At 43.0% G+C, this 14,545-nt stretch overlaps 1 protein-coding gene across 1 annotated transcript; it reads left to right on the forward strand.

Annotated features, from left to right (window-relative positions):
• The first annotated feature begins 2,045 nt into the window (after positions 1-2,045).
• On the forward strand, positions 2,046-14,545 carry map1ab (microtubule-associated protein 1Ab). Its single transcript, XM_067234316.1, has 4 exons — positions 2,046-2,128; positions 2,301-12,051; positions 12,200-12,432; positions 12,801-14,545. Exons 2-4 carry the CDS (start codon positions 2,454-2,456, stop codon positions 12,954-12,956), a joined length of 9,987 nt encoding a protein of 3,328 aa, XP_067090417.1. The 5' UTR covers positions 2,046-2,128; positions 2,301-2,453; the 3' UTR covers positions 12,957-14,545.

A 14,545-nucleotide genomic window follows, 5' to 3' on the forward strand; every position in this document is an offset into this window, starting at 1 on the left:
AATGCGTCTCTTAAACCAGTAACTAGTAAGAAAGGTCAGTGTGGTACAAATACGTTGGTTCATTTCCATAGCCAGTGCCAGGGATTGCTTTGGATGCTGACATATTCAAAGATTCTGTATACATTTGATTGTATTCCATCTGCAGCTGAATTTTTTAGCAAAGAGCGTGTGGCCCTATGCTTCATAACTGGAGCATTACTGTTTTTCTTCAGTTTAATATTATTTAGCTATTTTATTTCTACTGCCAGTTTGGGGATATAATAAGAACCTATATTACAACTCCTGGCTCATGATCTTTGGTGACATTTCATACTTAATACTACTTTCATTCAGAGGAATGTCACCTATTTACCAGGTGATTATACAGTACTATACTGAGTCTGCTGTAGGCCTCCAACCAATGACAATCAGTTTAAACTGTCATGCCATAACACTGCACTGATTACTTTGTTTTCCTGTGCACTGAAAATTTAGTAACTCCATTTTGGATTTCCAACTTATAATGTGTTTACTTAAACAGATTAAAAGTATACCTTCTTTGTCTATTGCGAGTCTTGAAGGTCATAATATTGTGATAGGCAATCCTGATCTTTTCATCTCTGAAATATTCCTAATACATGACCTGGCAGATGGCTAGTAAACTAAGAGAACACCATTTTGAAGCAAACAGACATCGACATGAAAGACGATGGTAATGGTGCAGCACTGCAAACTCAGGGGATGCATGGGAGATCCCAGTGGATGGCAGAGTCACAGAGATCCCTATATTATTAGCCTGTTCTATTTATAGAGTATTGGTGTTGAAACAAAAGGGAATTAAAGCTTATCATCATACCTCGGTAAAGACAGAAATGCTGACTAATTCAGTAACTCCTTTGATTATGCATTGAATATCCTGTATTGTGTTAGTTAAATACTCCATCAGGTTCTATTGTTTCCTTTTTAAAGCAGTGATTTAATAGGATGTTGTAGTGTTAGGCATAGCATTGTACTCTGTCCATAGTTCTGACCTTCAACCCAGACATCAGTTGCATATCAACTTCAATATATCGAAAGCTTGCTAATAAAATGGATCCTTCTGCATAAAGGAAATGTTGCCATAATGTGTTGCCATAATATGTTGCCAACTGTGTGTGACTACTGGCCAAATGTTATGTTATAAAGTTATTATGGTTTACATTGGACATTGATCCATTCCATTGTTTAATAGTAGTTTTTTATTACGTCTACTCTAAAAAGCATGACTTGTTTGGTACTTCAGCATTCATTTCAATAGTCTGGCAGCAGACATGGGTGACCTATTTCCTTTTCCAACTTTTGTTCTTGCATTGACGCACTGTGGGCTGTCTCTATATAGTGTCTGCCCCACATACAGCACAGTGCACATTGCCAAATCCCTCCAAAGAGGTTTTCACAGATAAACTCTGGATGCTCTCTTACAGGATGTCTTTGGGCAGACAGCTTAGAGACCAACAACATTTGTATTCCCTTTAAGATGCCAACATGCACCAATGTTAGTCTCTGTCTGTTTAGAAGGATGTGAATAATCCTTCAAACCAACCACATTAAAGATGTTGGTAAAACGTGTCTGGCTTCTTCAGTCATGTTATTTCACTTTTTTCCCCTTGAAGGACAAAGGACTCTCCACCACAGAAGTAATGTCCTAGAGACTGTCGTCCTAGTCAATCCCTCTGAGGACACAGTTTCTTCAGAGGTGTGTGTTGAGAATCACATTGCATGTCATCAAATAAAATCACAAGCAATGTCACAGAGGGCTTCAAAGATTTCCATAAAACTGCACCTGAACCATGTCTTACAATTTTGCCACATTTAAAACAGCTGTCAATCAATCTACTCTTCTTTGGCTATTATAGTTATCAAACACATGATTTTCAGAAAAATATTTTCTCTTTTTAAACTTTTTAACACGAAGGTTATATATGAATTTCCACCTTTAAATGAGCTCTTCCCTGTCTCTCCATTTGCCCAGATAAAGACTCTAATAACAGACTCAGCAGGACACAAGCTTCTGGTCCTGAGTGGACAAAACTCAGACCACGGTGCTCTTCTTCTTCAGAGTGGGGCTTTTACCTATCAGAGTTTTTCACAAGTCTTTTCTGATCCTGGGGTAAGCTGTCGGTAAAAAACAAAACATGGTTTATAGTCTTGTTCACTGAATTGCTAAAGTGTACATTTGTAGGAACACTGATAGATCAAGAGACTGTTTTTGTTTTGTTTACTATTGAACTGGAATTAATCAGACTGAGCTTGGTATGTGTGCTTCTCATTTTCTCTTGTAGGTCAGAGATTTGCTGGGTGCAGCATCCCCCGATCAGCGTGCAAGACTTACTGTGTTCTGTCGTGGGGAGGTGGGCTGGAGCTCCCAGGGCCAACGGCAGCACTTACAGGAGTTCCTGGAGTACAGACTGAACCCTGAGCCTGCACTTCCCAAAATGGAGGGTGTCACAGAGTTCACAGAGTACATCTCTGATACAGTTGATGTCCCATCATCGTTTGACCTCCTTGAGCCTCCGACCTCTGGGGGCTTCCTGAAACTGTCTAAGCCTTGCTGTTACATCTTTCCTGGGGGGAGGGGTGACTCAGCCCTGTTTGCTGTTAATGGCTTCAATATCCTTGTGGATGGCGGGTCTGAACGTAAATCTTGCTTCTGGAAGCTGGTCAGACACTTGGACCGCATTGACTCAATTCTACTGACCCATATCGGGGCAGACAATCTCCCAGGCATCAATGGGCTGCTTCAAAGGAAAATAGCAGAGCAGGAGGAGGAACAGTCACAGGGCTCCACCACCTACAGTGACTGGATGAAGAACCTGATCTCTCCAGAGCTGGGTGTGGTATTCTTTAATGTTCCAGAGAAGCTGCGAATGCCAGAATCAAATCTTAAAGTCAAACGCAGCATAGAGGAGGCCTCCCTCACCTTGCAGCACCTTAGCAAACTAGGGATTAAGCCTGAACCTCTCTTTCGTGTGGTTAGCAACACCGTTGAGCCTATCACCCTATTCCACAAAATGGGAGTAGGCAGGTTAGAGATGTATGTTCTCAACCCTGTGAAAGACAGTAAGGAGATGCAGTTTCTAATGCAGAAGTGGGCGGGAAACAGCAAAGCCAAAACAGGCATTGTGCTTCCTAATGGTAAAGAGGGAGAAATATCTGTACCGTACCTGACATCAGTGACAGCTTTAATTGTATGGCTTCCTGCCAATCCTACAGAAAAGATTGTCAGAGTACTTTTTCCTGGAAATGCACCACAAAACAAAATCCTAGAAGGACTGGAGAAACTGAAGCATCTTGACTTCTTGAGATATCCAGTAGCCACACAAAAGGACATAGCCTCAGGGGCTCCTCCCACTGTCATCAAACAGACCAAGCTAAAGCAAAGGACAGATAGCAAAGAAAGTCTCAAGTCATCGCCCAAGACCACTGCAAAGGCCTCGAAGAAAGATGCGGATGGACAAGATGATGTATCGGTGGCTACTGAAGCAAAGAGTGACTCTGTATTGGACAACAAAGTAGAGAAAAAAGAGGAAAAGAAACCTACCAAAACACTCAAATCTAAGACGGATGTGCCAGAGAAGAAGAAACTATCTAAAGAGAAATCTTTGAAGAAACATTCCAAAGAAAGGGTAACAAAAATGGATGAAAAGAAAGACAAAGAAAAGAAAGAGATAAAGAAAATCAAGAAAGATGACTCAGCTAAAAGAGAAGAGAAAAAAGATGGCAAGTCTAAGGAGGACAAGAAGAAGGATACATCTAAACCTGAGCTGAGAAAGATTACAAAGCCTGACCTAAAGCCTTTAACACCAGAAGTCAGAAAGACCCTGCACAAGGCTAAAGTCTCAGGGAAGCCCAAGACTTCAAAAAGCAAAGTCAAAGCAGCAAAGGGACAGGCTGCTGAGTCAATGCCCGAGGAACAAGCTGCAGAGAGCCTCCAACCTGAACCAACAGAAGATGTGGCTGCTGAAGGCACATCTATCCCAACTACCCCAGACGATCTTACTAAGGATTTTGATGAGCTGAAACAAGTTGCTGTTGTTGCAATATTATCAGAGCCAACAGAAAGTGTTGAACCCACGTCAGAGTCATTACCAAAAGAGAGCATTCCATCTAGTCCCACTCTTGAGGATGTGGAAGAACAAGACAAAGTTTGTAAAACCCCAACAGGCACAACATCACCAGAGAAGGAGGCATCATCAACAGAAATTGAAGCTGATTCAGAAAACAAAGAGAGGGTACAGCATGAAGATGAATTACAAGCAGAAGATCTGGAGAAATTTGAGGATGAGGGAGCTGCTATTGAGGATGATGAAGAAGAGGAGGAAGAAGACCAAGCTATGGAAAAAAGGACTGAGGAGCAGGAGGAGGAGGAAGAGGATATGGGTATTGGGGAGGAAGAAGATGAGGCAAAGTGGAAGGAAGCTAAAGACATTGGCCTTGATAGGAAGCATGAAGAGGAGAAACTGGAGAAAGCTGAAAAACTCACAGCCAAGGTAGAAACAAAAGAAGATTTCAGACAGATTCCATCGAAGGGGGAGAAGGATGAAGAGCAGGATGATGTCATTGAAAAAGCTGAACTGGAAGAGGTTGAGGATTTAGATGCAATTGCAGATGAAGAGATCAAAGTTCAACCTGAGGAGGTAGAAAAAGATAAATTGCCCCAGGTAATTGCTGGTGCCAAAGAAATTGAATCAGATGATGAGGAGGGGTATCTCTCAAATGTGGGAAGCGCTACAGTTCGCATCACATCAATGGCTCAAGGAGCAGCTGCTGCAGAACCCATATCTTATATTCAAGACGAAACCATTCCAGGCTACTCAGAAACAGAGCAGACCATCTCTGATGAGGAGATTCATGAAGAGGCAGAGGACAGGATACCACACCTCCAGTATGAAGTAGGCACATATGACATCTCAGTTCCAGATCAGACAGGTTCTTTTGAAGCCATCCATGGTATGAGAGAAATGCAAGCAGCAGCTACATCTGATATGACTGCTAAAGGTTTCATTGGTGCACAGGATCAAGTAGTTTCTGCATTCACTAACATTGTTGCTGCTCCGTTGGCAGAAGAAGAGCATGTTTCTTCAGCAACATCCATCACTGAGTATGACAAACTGTCCTCCTTTCCCACGTCGATTGCTGAAGACCAATCTGTAGCATCAGTCACTGCACCTCAGACTGAGGGAACTGGCAATATCTCTTTGCTCCTGGACACTGTAAACAGTGTTCCTATGGCAATCCCAACTGAAGTCACTCATGGCAAAGATTACCCACACTCTGCTGGGACCATCTCACCAACATCTTCCTTAGAGGATGACAAGTGTTTCAAGTCATCACCCTCTGATGAAGTACACTCTACTACCTCTGAAATCAAGACAGAGGGGAAGGTTACTGAGGCTCATGAGGAAGAGGAAGAAGAGGAAGATGAGGATGATGACCAAACTCCCAATATTGACATTTCACTTGGGAAACTCCAGGAGAGCTATGGGTCTCCTCATCTGTTCCAGGATAAAGGCAAAGGGACTGAAAAACTCCCTAGTTCTATGTCTCCTGTATCTAAACCAATTCAGGATTCAAAGCTATCTGAGGAAGAAATGCAAATCTCTGTGGTGCCTGAGACAATCGCAACATTAGCGGTTTTGAAACCCCTATCACCACAGGTATCTCTTTCAAAGCCTTTCAGCTCAGACTCAGTTACTTCAGAAGGTGAGGAGCGTTGCTTCAGTCCTGATGATAGTACTGTGAAAATGGCCTCTCCCACACAGTCTGGACCCCCTAGTGCAAACCACTCCCCTCTTCGACAGTCACCTGTGGAGGAAAAAACCAAGGGGTTTCCTGATCAGGAGCTGCACGGACAGGAGAAGAGCCATGAGTTTGCAATCAGACGAGATTCTGAGTATGAAAAGAAAGATCTAGTCGAAAAAGAAGATAAGAGTCAAACATTTGGTGTTGACATCCATGAAGGAGATCTACCCAAATCAGATTGTCTGCCATCCTTGGATAAATATCTCAAAGATGACTCCCAAGAAAAACCTACAGCAAAGAAACCAGAAAAGGACGTTTGGTTCTCTTCCAAAGATGAGAGTGAGCAAAAAGAAGAGATTATGCCCCTTGCCTCTGAGTTGGTTGCAGGAAAAGATGAATCTTCAAAGTTAGGTAAAGGTTCTGTAAGAGAGGATATTCCCCAGGGGAGTGCAGGCCTTGGACACAGTGGTGATGGGGAAGATGAAGAATCTAAATTGAGCCCTAAAAGAGCATTTCTAGATGAGAAGGAAAGTCGCTTCCTGGATGATGATGATGATGACGGTGATGATGATGGTCAGGATGACACAGTTGATGTAAAACAGGTCATCAAGGAAAAGAAGACAGAGAAAGAGGCCGAAAAACATTATATTTCTGATGTCAAACCCACCAAGGAAGATGAGGAGAAATATACATATGGGACTAAACCCAGTGAGGAAGAAGAGAAAGAAAAATATGCTTCTGATGCTAAATTCATTATGGAAGAGAAAGAAAAGGTACTACAGAGTGACGATAAAGAAAGAATCGTCTCTTATGAATCCGTCCAAGTGAAGGAGGGAGTACTTAAACATGATATTTGTGAGGAAGGAGCTACACTAGAAGAGAAGAGGGAGAAAGAGGGAGGTGCTTTAGCTGATTCCACCAAGGAATCAGGTGGCCATCTTGGGTCTGAACCCCAGAAAGAAGATAAAATAGAAAAACATGTGTTTGTAGCTGAACCCACTACAAGAGATGGGAAAGAGAGGGAAGATGCTTGTGATGATAATAATGCCAAAGGAATATTGGTGAAAGAATACACTTCTGATGCTGAACCAACAAAAGTGGAGAAAAGAGAGGAAGAAGATATGTGTGCTATTGACAAGGTGCACAAGGAAGATAAAGAAAAGACAGATAAAGTCAGTCAAGAGGAGATGATGGAGAAAGACACAGAAAAAGATGACACTCATGTGGCTGAGGTTAGCAAAGAACAGAAAATGGAAAAAGAGGAAGAAAAGGAAGTTGAATTTCAGGATATCAAAGATGAGAAAAGAGAGCAAGAATGGGATAAGGATGACATCAAAGATGACAAAACAACAGGAAAGGATAAGGTTAATGTACAAATGGCTGATGTGTGCAAATGTGAGGACACTGAGAAAAAAAAGAATGATTTATATGAGGGTGAAGCCATCAAAGAAGAAAAATGGGAGAATGAGGAGTTGCAAGAGAAGGCCACAAAACAACAAACAATGCTTGCAAAACCAGGCGCATCAACTTCAGATCTCACATCTACGTTCCAGGTTCAGTCCTCAGATGAAGATAGGGAGGAAGAAGAGGAGGAAGACATTCTCATGGGTGCTAGACCCCTATCCGTAGAACCCCAAAAATCTGACCATGATGCCTCCTCAGACCTGCTCTTGACTATATCTTCACAAAAGGCCTTTGGTGAGGAAATGAAAGAATTCACCTCAGACAAGACCACTGGATCAGTACCTTCAATAACAACACAGGCACCATCTATTGATGAAGATATCAAAGAGCAGAGCAAAGAGAAACGTGGAGTCTATGAACCAGATGAGGATGTTAAGAAAACTGAGACCATGTCAGCACCTCTTTCCTCACCAGAGCTCAAAACAGACATATCCATATCTAAAGAAGAACAAACATCTGGTTTGTTTACTTCTAAAGAGGAGTCTGTCTCTGTGACTTCAAAGGTAGAAACAGTCTCAGACGCCATAACTACAGAAAAAACTATTTTGTCAGCTTTATCAAGTACCGACAGCCAGGCTTTGAGTTCAACACTTTCAAGCACAGATAGCCAAGCTAGCAACGAGGAACCATCTCAACTAGATACATTGCTGCCTTCTGTGATTACAAGCACACCAATATATCTGCAAGAAAAGAATATACAAGTTTCTGAAAAAAAAGATGATAAACCAGGCAAAGAGGCTGAGCGTGAAATGGAGAGAGAGCGAGAAGTGGCCTCCCCGGGACTAGCACAACCTTGTTCATATTTCCTACTGGACAAGGATCCTCAGGAGGTTCCAGAGACGGTGACTGAAGCTGCGAAAGCAGACGGCATCCCTGAGAAAGTGGAAGGTCTTGACAAAATTATGTTAAAGAAGGAGATGGTCAGTGTGACATTACAAGAGGAAAAGCAGGCCTCTGGTGGTGCATCCAAATATGAACCATATGAAAAACCCATCTCCAAAGATCATGACTCTGACTCTAAGGCAGATAGTGAGAGCTCTGTAGATCTTGGTCTGTCAGCAGACATTGGTATTGATGACAATAGGAGAGCTAGCCAGTCCGAGACTGGAGAAGCTGCATTCTACCCAGAGGAGCAGAGCGAAGAAGAACCATTGTCTTTCAGCAGAGTTGATTACAGCCCAGTGTCTCTAACAGAGAATGGGAAAGGCCTCCATTATAGCCAAAGTGCTTCTGCTGCATACAAAGACAAAGAGAAAGGTCAAGAAGAGGAAAGTGAAAGAGAGGGGAGACCAGACACACCTTATACAGAGAGGACAGAGACTCAAGACAATAAATGTAACACTGCAGCTGAGCCATGTTCATATACATCCACTCTTAAAGAGGATAAACCTGAGAAAGCTGAGACAGATATGGATAAAATAAAGGATGGCACTGGTTCACCCCCTCACACATCTACTGGAGGGAAAGATACGGCTGCAGCACCTGCCAAAGTGGAAGACTGCAAATCAGACTACTTGAGCACTAAGGAAATGTCATGGAGTCAATCTAACCTTGCTGTCCAAACCTTAGATACTGCTATGCCTTTTGAAAATGTCCCTGAGAAGGAGACCACAGAGAAGAGCAAAGAGAAGGACATGGTGTCAGCAGAGCCCATGAAAGACAAAGATGACACTTCAGACTCTGAAAGAGAAGGATCTCCCTCTGGCCGATACTCACCAGCGGAAAAGGACAATTTACCTCATCAAGCATCACCTCAAGAAAAGGATGTCAGCGAGAGAGCCTCTGTGCTTGCCTCACATTCAGGACAGCAAATTGATGACAATGTCCTTGCGTCTGAGTATACTCAAATAGGCAGCACAGTTTCTAGTAAATCAATGGCTGGACATTCAATGACAGATGCTACTCCTGCCAGTGTAGATAAAAGGCTACTTGTAGAGGGAGAGGAAGGTGATGATGACGAGGATGAAGAGGAGGAAGAAGAGGAGGCTAGTGATGTAGATATGGAGAAAGGGGCTAGAGAGCAATCTGAAAAAGAAATGGGCAAATCCACATCTGATGATGCCACCACCTCTAGACTTCCTGTTACAAAGCAGGAAGAGAAGGATGTGAAGTCTATCTCACCTAAACCCTGTTCCCTGGCAGGGGAGGATTCTGTATCAGCAACCACAAGCAGTCCTCTGCCTACACCTTCAAAGCCTGAAGGAACTCCTGTCCCTTCTGGCAGCTACACCGAGACAGAACAGACTGGATTTGGGGAATTTTCTTTTGGTTCTAAACATTTCTATGGCGAGGAAAGTCAGTCTGTGTCAAAAGAGGAGAGGAAAGACAGCCCAGAGCCTTCAGATGCCAAAGAAGGCAAGTGTTACAGTCAGGGAGACATTGGAGCTGAAAGGCAGGCAGCCCCAGATTTTGCAAGTAGGAAAATGGAGGAAACTGCCTCCTCAGTTTATGTATACACTACTACACCTTCAACATCACACTCCTCTTCATCATCTTACAGTTTCTCTTCATCTGCCTCAGCCTCTTTTTCTACCAGCCATCAGTTTGGAGAGGAGGGGGGAAGCTCCATCACAATGTCTAGTGTTCCCTCTAAGATGGAATCTGAGGGAGCCTCCTTTGAGTATTCCTCATTTAAAGATGAACACTCGTCTGCTATGGACACAACCCTATCAAGCTCTGGGGGGATGTCAAAAGATGACTACATGGAGATATCTGAGAGACTTACACCTGCAACTACTGCATCAAGTCTCACTAAATACTCTCCACTCAGTCCGTCCGAAGAGACCAAACCATTCTCACCAGTGCTGTCTACCCCAGCTAAAGATAGTACTGAACAAGAAATCAAAGTGTCAAGCCCAAAACTGGACAAAGATCACACCTCAGAAACGTTTCATAAGCTAGAAATGACTGTGGAAACTAACATTTCAACTTCTGTGGGAGAAACATTGTCATTGAGTTCCCCGCTGATAAAACCTACAGAGATCTTACCCACTTCAGGGGAACTCTTTGATGTGTCTCCATTAACAAGAGCTGACTCATCTGACAAAGAATCTCAGGGGTCAGCTGGCAGCAAAGAACAATCTGACTCATGTGAAATAGAGGGAGGCTCTCATCCATGCCGTATTGGATGTCAAAAATCGACAGTGACAGTGCAACAACAGGGTGTTTCGTCAATGTCATACATCATTGAAAGTATGACTATTGCTGATTCAAAGGTTGTCACAGTCACCTCCACCTCCACAACAATATCTAAGTCTGATGTTGGGGCACCATCAAAACAGTCAACTGAAGGATCATCTATTGAGGTCCGCATGAGTTCCCTTAGTGGACCTAACACGGCCTTGTGTTCCTCAATAGACATGCCTCAAACTGAGTTCATAAAAAAGGATACAGAAAAGCCAGGGAAGAAAGACGTTGATGCCTTGAAGGAGGACAGCAGGGGGCCAGAACAGAGAGAAAATGAAGAAGAGAAAAATACAGAAAATAAAGAGAAGGTTGAGGAGAAAGAGATGTTGGGAGAAAACAAAGACAAAGATGTAAAAGTGGAGGAGAAAAAAGAACAGACTTCCAAAGACAGTGAAAAAAACAGAGATGAGAAGGAGGAAGGGAAAGAGAAAGCAGATGAGAAAATGGTTGACAAACAAGAGGAGAAAATCCAGCAGAGGCGGAAGAGTAGCATATCAGATTGGGAACTACTACAGAGGCCAGATGGTTGTCCAAACACACCACCTCCAGGGTATGAAGATGAAGAACATGGTGCAGGACAGTGGGTACCCCCTGCCCATTCTACACATCAATCTTCAGATGAACATGCCCATTCTACACATCTAACTTCAGATGAACATGCCCATTCTACACATCCATCTTCAGATGAACATGGCCATTCTACAGGTGCATCTGGAAGATCAGATGAAGTATCCAGCCGCCCCACAGATCTGCAGATGGAGGCCACCTTTTCCCCACCTGGGTACTCCTCTTGTGAATATAAGCACCGCAAAGGAGAACTCTCTCCATCCTTCATCAACCCAAGTCCTCATCAGCTCTCTAGTGATGATGGAGCTGAAGAGAGAGAGAGTGATCACTCTCAGGAGGGAGAAGAAGACGACCGCGAACAACACTCGGTCAAGAGGAGGTCCCACAAGCACAGGCGCCATCACGTTCAAAGCCATCCAGGAGATGCCAGCGACGGGTTACGCCAGCCTCCTGGCACTACATCAATAGGACTAGGGGTAACACTAGCTGGGGAGGAGACACCGCCTACTTCAGCCAGTGAATCACTGCCCTCGCAGTCGGACGACTCCGATGTGCCGCCAGAGACAGAGGAATGTCCATCCATCACACCTGAGGGAAACCTGGATTCAGATGAGGATGCTGAGCACCTGCCAGTGGACAAACTATCTGCCTCTGGAACAGGAGTGGGTCACCATCCCCCCTCTCCAAGATCTGTTCAAAAAGCCCACGACCCCCCTCCAGCACAAATGAAAGACCCCCTCCCTCATCCTCCACACCCGGACGTGTGTATGGTAGACCCAGAGGCTCTTCCCAATGAACAGAGCAGCACAGAAAAACTGATGAAGAAAGAGCATAAGACCACCAAGGGCTTAAAAAAGGGCCTAGGCAAGCCCAAGTCGGTCTCCCCAGCCCGTAAGAGGTCCTCCACTCCAGTGAAGCAGACCTCCAAGGAATCCTCACCCCGATCAGCCTCTCTGAGGAGGAGGGACACAGATAGAAGCTCCAGGTTATCCAAGATGTCTGAAGGCCAGGGATCCAGGGGAGATATATTCAACCCAGGGAAAGGACTGGTCAATGGAGTCAAAGGCAGTTTAGGTAAGCACAGACAATGAAAATCGATATCTAAAGTAAAGACATGATCATCAGAGTGTATGAGACTTCAGAAAGCTCAAATTGATTTAATTTATGTCATTAGACTTTTTCATATAGAGTTCTACTATTTTACATCTCTGTTCTCTCACAGGTTCTAACTCCCAGAAAACGAGTTCTGCCACCCCCCCTGGGCCACCTATCTATGTGGACCTGGCCTATGTGCCCAACCATTGCAGTGCCAAGAATGTGGACCAGGAGTTCTTCAAGCGAGTTCGTGCAGCCTACTACGTGGTGAGCGGGAACGACCCGGGCAGTGGAGAGCCCAGCCGTGGGGTCCTGGATGCCCTCCTCGAGGGCAAGGCCCAGTGGGGCTCCAATTTACAGGTACTTTCCATTTTTCTCACCCCTGAGTATGTTCATTGTGGTTATATTCTGTACAATATGTAACATTTCCTAAACACTGATACAAATCACTTGTAAAGGTACTTTACAAGTGACACTGCTTGATTAGGTTTCTTGTACAACCTTGGTCAGAGTTAAATGTTGCAGAAACAAATACATTTTCTTTGGCCGCTGTGTTTTTAGGCATGTATTGGATCTAACATGGGCCTTTGTGAATATGTCATTATAACTGAACCATCACGATGAACTAAATTCCATGGTGATTGCAAAACTGATTGCTCAATCAAGCTACTGTTGCACAGTATTGTTGAAGTGGACTCACATTCCCATCATCCCCTTGTCTCCCTGAGGTGACGCTGATTCCTACACATGATACTGAGGTGACACGGGACTGGTACCAACAGACCCACGAAAAACAGCAGGACCTTAACATCATGGTCCTGGCATCCAGCAGCACTGTCGTCATGCAGGATGAGTCATTCCCTGCCTGCAAGATTGAGTTCTAAATTCTGTTTTTCCTCCTCCATTCTCATCTGTGCATCGCTGGAGGTAAAGAGTTGTTCTGTTATTCTCTGTGTCCGCTCAAAACCTTCTCTGCTCAAGAACATTTTGCTGTCTCATTGTCAGACCATTGCATTAGCTGTAATCGTGTTTTTGCTCACTGGATTCAACTCCAATGTCAGAAAGATACATTGATTTAGGGTTTAGATAATACCGTATCTGTGTTTATTATAGAGGGAATTCATGAGGCTTGCTGCTCAAATATTGTTTAATGATGAAGAATAATTTGCATGAAAAAATACACCTATTGATCAGAGCAGCCTTCAGTTCAAACAACACATTTATTCAACAGTTTTGATTCCATGCTGAAACCTAATCCTAAATGGACATCCAGTCAATCTAAAAAGTGCCATCTTTGACAATGCCTAAGTCTTTATAGCTGTGCTTGGGTGTGTGCCAATCAACAGCTCACAACCAAATCACAACCACCAAAATAACAAACATTTGTATGTCTTAAACACAACAGATATAAAATCCTACAAGTGGAATGAAAAATCTCCAAATTGCTAATCCAAAGGGCCAAAACAAGTGCCAAAACTCTACTAAGGTACCAGTGCTAACCATCTACAATTTAAAAAAAAATTAGGAGATTACTTGATTATTGATCTCTTGATTGTACGCACAATGTCAATGTATGATGGATAGCATTTGTCTTTGTTTCCTTGAGGCTTAAAAAAAAAAAAAAAAAAAACTCAAACATGAAATTGTTTCACTTTATTGATTTGCTCATGCAAGATACAAGTCTTATACTATGATGTTTTGCTGGAGGGGTACTCTAACATACCATACTTCTGTTCCAGTACAAAAAAAATCCATGTAGCGGGTTTTGAAGTTTTAGAAGATGCCTGGAGTTTCTTGAAGATCTAGCATTTCTGAAATCTTTCCCTTGGCAGCTCGTCTGCAGCATGACGCTACGTAACAGCTAAGATCCTTAAGGAACTAGAGTGTTGATGGTGTGTGTAGATACATAGCTTTAGTGCTTGCAGTCTGCCAGTGGGGAGTATAGATGTTCAGACACAGTCTGGTTGCGATGCTTCAGTAAATGTTATTAGAAGCCAGGGGAAGGGAAGATATTTACCATACTATCACATTTTGGCTGGGTGTAAAGATCTTTTTGATCTTTTTGATCAAACAGATTAAAAAATAAATAAATCGGGTCTTTGTGAGTGTATGTATTGGGGTAAAAACAATTACACAAATGAATATGTGTTTATATGGATGTTGTGTTAGAAATGAAAAACAGATTAGAAAAAAGAAAGAAATTGAAAAATGATGAAGTGAATGCAGTTTGTGAGTACATAGATGATGCATTTGAAATAAATGGATGCAAGAATTAGTTTTTCCAATTACCTAACTCTGTCTTTAAAATCAATGAATGATTGATGGAAAAAAGACAGCTGTAGCAATAGTGGCTTTGCTTGTGAGATTTGGTTTTGTGCAGATGAAATGGGAGTTTAGGTTATTTCTCCAGAAACTTGAAGGAGGTGTGTTGTTCTCATGTGCCTTTTAGATGTGGTATGAAAAACAAAGTGAA

Source organism: Osmerus mordax, chromosome 4, assembly GCF_038355195.1.
Source record: "Osmerus mordax isolate fOsmMor3 chromosome 4, fOsmMor3.pri, whole genome shotgun sequence".
Taxonomy (NCBI): Eukaryota; Metazoa; Chordata; class Actinopteri; order Osmeriformes; family Osmeridae; genus Osmerus; species Osmerus mordax.

What these genes read in the sequence shown, in the direction of transcription:
- map1ab (XM_067234316.1), top strand. Translation starts at nt 2,454, where the DNA reads ATGGAGGGTGTCACAGAGTTCACAGAGTACATCTCTGATACAGTTGAT. An exon ending in TGGAGTCAAAGGCAGTTTAG is followed by an intron (nt 12,052 to 12,199) that starts GTAAGCACAGAC and finishes GTTCTCTCACAG; the next exon opens with GTTCTAACTCCCAGAAAACG. An exon ending in AGTGGGGCTCCAATTTACAG is followed by an intron (nt 12,433 to 12,800) that starts GTACTTTCCATT and finishes TGTCTCCCTGAG; the next exon opens with GTGACGCTGATTCCTACACA.